Raw genomic sequence first — 7846 nt, forward strand, 5'->3', positions numbered from 1 at the left:
TATGCTCTCCCTTTTGTGATGTTTAACTGCAGATAAATGGCTCGTCTGAACAAACTGTTGTTTAACTCGCGTCAATGTGATAGTTCTTTTTCAGTAAATGCAGTGTGAATTGGGTTTTATTATTGTAACACCATTATGTGGCTGAGATTCCATCTGCCTTAATCTTCACAGCAGTCTGGGCTCAGAGCCACAGAAGCCTCTCCAGTGTTTGCTGCAGCAGAGAAATGTGCCCGTGCACGCAGCTCTGCAGGGTGCGTGTTGGAGCGCAATAAAAGGTAGATCTGCTTTGACTTTTATTGCCACCCCCTTGGTAAACCTTTACCATGAAAAATATTCAGTAATACTTCCAAGCTCAGCAGAAACAAAAGGCTCTCACCAGGGTAGAATGTAGGCCATTTTATTGCAGATCAGCAATAAAAAAAACGAGTTCGAGAAAAGTCAACGGGAAAGGGGAAATTGCACTTAAAGAGAGACAAAAAGTACTTTTTAAAAACATTTACACAAGATACTCTTTACCATATTGATGTATTCGGTATTGTGCATTTAAACTGTGACATTTCATTTGAATTAATATAGGAAAAGAAGACAATCACTGATATTACATTAAATGGAATGTTTAAACAAAATACAAGCAATGGATTTAAAATAGACATCGATTAGTTTCAGTCTTAAATCGCAAACCATCTTAAACCTGAAGTGCACGAGTTTCACCATGGCAACGCGGTTATTTGAAACACCACTCTGACATGCAGCTACAGATGTAATAGAATTATTTTATATTCATAGTCCAGGAGTCAAAGTGACTGATATAGTGGCACACACTAAGGAAAACATTTAAACATTAGTATTGATCGGTGCTCCCTTTCTGCACAAGTTATTCTCAGCTCTTTCAAGGCTTAAACTAAATCCTTTGGTAATCCGCATCGCCTGAAATCTACATCGTTCCATCCTGATGAAAGAGAATTTTGACGGGGAGATAAATAGAAAAAGATTGCAGCTTTGGCGACGCTGCTTCATCCAGCCAGATTTCAGGGGTAGGAAAGTAGCTGAACCTGCTGTTTTCTACACCCTACGTGTAATTATGACGACTTCTTCAACGTATGATTCAGTGGTTGAGTAATGTAGCAGCTGGCACTATTGAATATGTTGAAAACACAAACACGAGGACGCTCGTTATTTTAGCTCTTTGACAGACTCGTTCAGTCTGCTGTTCTCGGAGCGGTTATGGGCTGCAGTGTTTAATTACGCTGGACTTTCTGTGTAGCCGCTGGAAACCAAGGTCAGGCCTTTATTAAGACCGCTGAGAAATGGAGAAGTTACATTAGAGCTCCTAAAATCACAGTGCCTTCAAATGTGCTCTAGTGGTCATAAAATTGTCACAGTAAGTGGAATAAGTCAATAGTTGCAAAAGAAACGACGCGTCTGCAGTCCAGGGGATCAATTCCAATTTGAGGGCTTCTTTGAAAGCTTTTTTCTTTGTCTAGTGGCACAGCAGAGAAATACGCCTCATTACAGTACCGCGAGTGACGATGCTGCTGTGTAAATCAACTTACCTTGCAACAACCATATTTTATTATAAGTTGCTTCCCTACAAGAGGAAATTGTTACTGGAGATTAACTATCAATACAATAGACTAAGGTCACCACAATGGATGTTGGGAAAAAGACGTCATCACCCGCTGTAGAGCTGACATTTTGAGTGCTGGGATCTTATCAATCAGCATGAGGCTGAATCAGATGTTTATTGTCACTTATAAAAGGAGACCAGGGTGAAGTCCAAGGGAAGATGTGACTACCAGAGCCTCTGACGCCCCACCTTTTCTTATCCAAAATGTAAACCGGACTTTAGCTGCAGAATGTTTGAAATATTGAGTATATAATCAGTTAAAAGTGTAAACAAATTACAGTACTGTTGTATGAGATTATACTAAAGTCACGTCACTTGTTAGTAAGTAGGCGGTTAAATGTAAACACAGGTGGGTCACAGGGCCTTAAGGTTCATCCTCTCTCTGAAGGACTTCCTCAGTTTACTTCTGGGCGTAGGAGCAGGAGCGCCGCCGTGACCCGGTCTGACGAAGCCATGCTCACCTTCGGCTTCGTTGTCCTGAAGCTCCAGCTGCTGCAGCGGGGGCTGAGGTTGACCTGGCGTTGGCACGTCGAGGACGCCCAGCGGAGCGTTTCTTCGGCCGTGGCCTGCGGATCCCCCGCCGTTGTTACGCTGGAGCTGCTGGATGATGGCAGAAAACTTGGCGTCCAAAGAAGGTCTGCCAGTTTTGGAGCGTGTCGCTGGGCGCGAAATGCAATTCTCCTTCTCCTGGTATGGAGGAGGAGGGGGTCGACGAGCCGCCGGAGGTGGGGGTCTGGTGGGACAAGTGGGCGGAGCATAAGGCTGCGCGCTAGGTGGAGGGGGCGGAGCTCGGCGCTTCTTGCTACTATTGGATGTAGAGGCGCTGATGGGGCTCGAGTAAGGTGTGGAGGTTTTGCTCTCGGACAGAACGCTCTTCTGCACCACCAGCGAATGTGACCCATCAAACAGAGTAGCCCAGTCAGCCACGTCCTTTTCCTGTTCGTCACCAATAAGGAAGCGCCCGTCCGATTCCACGATTTTGTTGTGAATGATGTCCGTGATGCCCTCAAACTTGCCAGGTGAGTTTATACCTGCAAATCAAAAGAGATGAGCAACCAAAATGTATTCGAAAAAAACAACCATCATTTTAAAGACACACAACAACAACAATTTGCAGAAAGACAGTGAAATAATAATGTGGGGGCGTATTATCTAGAAACAGATGTGCACAGATGCAAAACCTGTTATTAGAGTCAAAAGGAGAATAAACGTCCTGCGTCTAAATCACTTCAGCTGCCCACTTCAATTACTCTACTCACTCAGGTCATTGTAAACAGAGTCGGCCTGCTTGGTGAGGAAGAGTGATGGTTTCCGTGGTGACACAACCTCGATCTTCATTAACTGGTTGCAGCAGTGTAGCCACTGGCCTGGTTTCCAGCGAGGGGAGGTGAAAGACATGGATAAAAGGTGAGCCATCTGTCCATTCACCTTCCCACTTTGTTTTCCTGAAACACCCTCCACCTTTGTTTCTATTACGTTCACATGTGCATGTTTTGCTGAAACACACTCACTCTGATCGAAGAGGTGCTGGTGGAGAGCGTCCAACCAGTCATCCAGCTCCTCACTGCTTTCTGTGCTGAAAGTAAGATTCTGTGACCCCTCTGGTGAGGGGTTGATGATAGACAGCCTTCTAGATTTCTGCCCCGACGATTCCTTTTCAATCACACGGATCCGAGTGTCCTGCAGCACAAAAATAAAGCTGAAAACAGGAGCCGCTGCAGAGAAATTACAACTCTGAGTGGAACAAAACATCACTGACGCTGCAGAAAAACAGCAGCAAAATGAAAAGATTCATTCTGCTGTTTTATTCTGCGCTCAATAAACATCAAATGTGAGTTAATTAAAAATCCCATTAACCAGACAAATATTCAACAAACACTCACTATTAAATAGAGAGAGCAAAGCCACTCACAGCATTAACTCTCTAACCTTTCTGCATTTAGTCTCTGAGTGATCACTTTATACAGAAAGCACTGAGACATAGATTAAATCATTCCACCATTGTGTGTAATTTGGATGCTGTCCAAACCTTGTCGATGGCGACTCTGAGCGTGGGTGGCACTTTAGCTTCAATTTCTTCTGGGGTGAAGTAGCAGGATAAAACACCAGCGCTCAGCACACAATACAGCCTGCAACAGTGGTTTATCCCCTCCACACTTTTCTAAAAAAAAAAAAAGAAAAAAGAACAAAAAATATATAAAAAGGAACTCAAGTATGTAACCGAGAGATCATTTCTGGAACAGATGCTAATGAATGCAGTGGTCGGAAGCACCTTTTGGCTCAGGTAGCCACGCTTCATACTGTGGGTCATGCAGACAGGCTGAGCCACCAGCTTGCTGCAGAGGTTCCCATAAAGTGGAAGCCATGACGACCACTCAGCTGAAAGGAAGAGCAAACGCAGTCAAACTCCCAGCATGCGCTCGAACATGTGACGATGCATTAGTTACCTGGATACATTGCATCATTTACAGTTCTGCATTTTATAACCCATTTGTTCCTTAAATTAGATATTAATGACAAAAGCCTTCCTAAGCACCCGCTAAAATATTTGCTATTTAATAAAAAATTATTAATAAGGAGTAATCCGTGCTCATCTTCAGCCAATATTATTTTTCATTCTTGATTTGTTTCTGCAAAAAAAGGTCTCATTATCACAACGCTCAACCAAATGAGGAGATTAGGAGCACAATCCCTTTAGATCCCTGGATATTGCGTTTTTGTGCCTCTGCTCACCGTTCTGGAGTACGACGAGGGAGTGAGACTGAAAGCTGCCTTCAGCCTCAGGCAGACCAAGTGTGGTGTAGGCCAGCAGACTGTACTTGGCTCCCCTGTTACAGGCAGAAACACAGTTTAACAGTCTTTTAATTATACTGCTGGAATGTTTTCATTCCTTCACAATTACAAAATGACTCATGCTCAAGTCTTCTGTAAGAACAAATTATTGTGTGGCTCCATTCATGTGGAAAAACCCTCACCCTGTTAGGCCTTAATGTATTTTTATGTAACTTGTGTCTTTGTGTAAAGTAAGTCCGCAGCTCTCCTCTCTCTGAATGTGTAATTTACATAATTTCAGTTTAAGACTTGGCTCGTTTCCTTTGACCATACATGAATAAAACAGGAAAGTATTTAAAATGGTCAACTTCAAACATGTTTTTGTTCAGAACCAGAATGTTAATAGTTGGAGCCCTCTAAAGGGCTTTATGTGAAACTAGCACACATACGCTGGGATGGGGTTGTACTGCAGAAAGGTGTCTGGGTCTGGGGAGTCCAGCAGAGGGCAGAGATTTTTCCCAGCGCTCCTTCCAAACGAGCTGCGGAGCTTCTTGGCGAGTTTCTTTGGCGTGTTGGCCAGCGTCAGCTCGTCCTCCACCGCACAGCTCCACAGCTCCACCCTCAGCTCAAACTCGGGAAATGCGTCTTTACTGCGGCACAACAGCACAATCCAGGATTCAGCTTGAATCAAGCAGGCAGCAACACAGTCCAGCAAACTTCACACAGCTGCTGTTTACACATCACCTATCTGAATGCAGAGCAACAGCATCATTCATTAAAAAAAGAGACACGTACAAGATGGAGGTGCCCTCAAAGCAGATGTCTGTGACTGATCTGTCCACCACCATCATCCGAGTGTCAAACACCTCCGAGCCAATCTGCAGCAAACAGAACACTGCAACGCGACGAGAGCCTGCATAATCAAGGAATGTGTATTAGTCCACAAGATAAAAACATTTATTTTGAATCCACATAAGGGGAATTTAACTGAGAAGCAAAACCAGGAAGAAACTGACTTCCTCTGTTGTTGAAGTGGTCCGAATCCCTCCACATCAGCGGAATGCGCAGGCCTGCATCAGCAAGACAGAGCAGTTAATCTGGAAAGTTTCATTTCTAAAATGGTTTTAATTTTAAATTCAGATATTCAGATACTCACCAGATATTGCAATGGTAGCGCCACAGGACAGACGCTCAGCTGAATCTCTAAGTTTGCAATAGAAAGTGCCGTTTAATATGCAGCAAAAGTGCAGTTGAAACTAATGTCTGCTTTCAAAGTAAACAATCTCCACTCCCCGACCCTCATACAGATGGTATGATTGCCTTTATATTTCAAATATAACCCAATTTATTCTTCCTCTAATAAACCAAAGACATTATCTTTCCTCCATATCATCAAAATCCTGAATAATTCTGCACTGTACTGACGCACGATACCCTGAGCATCATAAAAAAATAATAACCTCACAATTCCTTACCTCCTGGCAGCTCTCATCATGCTCTGCTCCTCACTCTCCTTCTGCAGCTGTGTGAGATAAGCTTTGATCCTGGCATTACAGGTCAGCAGGTTCTTGGAGGCGTTGAGGACCTGTTCTCTCTTACTGCAGGCCAGCAGCAGCTTGTAGGCTCCCTCCCGCATCCGAGTCTCAAAGTCAAGCTTCTCTTGTATATCAGTGCTCTTCGGGCAACATTAGGGAGAGTGAGTTAGTGTCAGTCTCGCAAAAAATACTGCACATTTCACACTATGGACATTGGTGGTGGTGACAAACACGATGAGAGTGAAGAAGCCCATGAATATTTCTGTTTTTATGCTAAATAATTGAATACTTTTAATTTAATAGGAGGAAAAACACTTTTGACCTTCAACCTTGTCCCGCTGGAGTAAATTAACCTGCTTAATTACAGAAAAGAGAGCCTTGAAAATTAATTAAATTAAGATTATCAAAATGCTAATTTCATTTTGTAAATAAATAAATACAAGACTAAATCATTTTTACACAAATAGAAAGAATGTAAAGCTCTTCAGCCTAGAGAAATCCACCTTTAACTTAAGGGCAATTTGTTCTTCCTGCAAATATAAACAGGGTATAAATGGATGTGTAGAACAAAATGGTGTGAAATTATGAGTGACTAACCATTCATCTGCATGCAAATACATTTATGGAGCATTTGAATTTAAGGGCATAACAATATCCCTGAGAGGTGCATTAAATTGATTGTTCAGCATAAATAACTGAACAAGTGATTTTCATGGAACAATTCTCTTTCTTCAGTTTTAAATTGTCATTTATTGCTAGAATATAATATGTAACAAAATGTAGGTAAAGTATATTGTTACACCCGTTATATCAAATAAGTGAAAGAATGGCAGATGATGTTAGTTCTATCGAAAATGGCTGTATCCTAAAAAGAATATTATGGTCTCACACAGCTGATGTTCTATTTAGGATGGAAAATGAGCGTTAATTTGCGCAAAGGACGCACGCAGCCAGTAAATCCATGCACCTGCAGCTTCTTAGATATTTGTCGTATGCACAACAAATTCATATCTTCTATAATCTCCATCGTGTCACAAAGAAGACTCAGGCTTCGTTTCATGGTTTTGCTCTGAAATTAGATTAGTTTTGTGTGGTGTTAGAGGAAAGAACAATATTTATCTCTGCACAAGCTTTTTCAACGTGCTGGTTTCGGGCACACAAATGGATTTTATAAAGCGGAATCAGAAACCAACGTGAGCTTTGTCCTACTGAGAGATAAAAGCCAGTATGAGAGTATATTTAAAAACGTGTCAGATTTTAAGCCGTTTTGATCATTTTAGTAGCTCATTGACGTTACTGTTCGATACTCTTTACAGCCCCTCGTTCGAGAACCGACCCAGGACGCGTAACATCGTTTTACTGCAAGAAATTACCTCTGTTTGTTGGAATAAAGTACTCTGACGAATTTTCTTCCGTTTAACTTCCATAGCCATGGCAGAACCAGCCGACAACAATGCTTCGGGCCTCCCGTGTCGTTTGGAAGTTTGAACGTCCCGCGGCTCGTCCATGTTTCTGCCCAGTCTGTCTTTAGCGTGAGACACATTCCTGCTCCCACTTCCAACGGACGAGTGCGCTTGATAAGTTTACCACTGTGTACCGGGATGACGGGAATGGACTCAAAGGAAACAAAAAATAATAATTACAAAATACAAAGCTATATCAAGCACAAATATTTAAGTAATTTTAACATTTTAACATGCATTATTGACAAGTAACAAGTGGCAGTTTACAAATTGTGTAAAATAAAACGCTGAAAGATAAACGTAAATGACGTTCATTCACAACGAAATCCATAGTATTTAAAAAATAAAGTTTAAAGGTAATAAGATATTGCATTAAGAATGAGTGTTACAACCTCAAGTTTTATTAATGGAGAGGGAGGGCTTTCATTTCGAATATAAACAGCAGAAAA

General features: G+C 42.0%; 1 protein-coding gene across 2 annotated transcripts; it reads right to left on the reverse strand.

Moving 5' to 3' along the window:
• Nucleotides 1-381: 381 nt before the first annotated feature.
• Nucleotides 382-7524, reverse strand: rtkn2 (rhotekin 2). 2 transcript variants are annotated; one of them, XM_057047110.1, is made up of 13 exons: nt 7308-7524; nt 6902-7003; nt 5875-6074; nt 5556-5602; nt 5416-5469; nt 5195-5312; nt 4849-5049; nt 4361-4455; nt 3900-4006; nt 3657-3788; nt 3139-3307; nt 2887-2994; nt 382-2658 (listed from the first exon to the last, which is right to left on the reverse strand). In XM_057047110.1, exons 1-13 carry the CDS (start codon nt 7440-7442, stop codon nt 1982-1984), a joined length of 2145 nt encoding a protein of 714 aa, XP_056903090.1. In that variant the 5' UTR covers nt 7443-7524; the 3' UTR covers nt 382-1981. The 2 variants fall into 2 exon arrangements, with proteins under 2 accessions (XP_056903090.1, XP_056903091.1); XM_057047111.1 differs by lacking the exon at nt 6902-7003 and having other exon boundaries at nt 7308-7520.
• Nucleotides 7525-7846: the final 322 nt, after the last annotated feature.

This window comes from Takifugu flavidus, chromosome 11, assembly GCF_003711565.1.
Source record: "Takifugu flavidus isolate HTHZ2018 chromosome 11, ASM371156v2, whole genome shotgun sequence".
NCBI classification, from domain to species: Eukaryota; Metazoa; Chordata; class Actinopteri; order Tetraodontiformes; family Tetraodontidae; genus Takifugu; species Takifugu flavidus.

Coding starts and splice junctions, on each gene's coding strand:
- rtkn2 (XM_057047110.1), bottom strand. CDS start 7,442: ATGGACGAGCCGCGGGACGTTCAAACTTCCAAACGACACGGGAGGCCC. Junction 4,456..4,848: donor CAGTACAACCCCATCCCAGC/GTATGTGTGCTA, acceptor TGCCTGTAACAG/GGGAGCCAAGTACAGTCTGC. Junction 4,007..4,360: donor CCTCGTCGTACTCCAGAACG/GTGAGCAGAGGC, acceptor TCTTCCTTTCAG/CTGAGTGGTCGTCATGGCTT.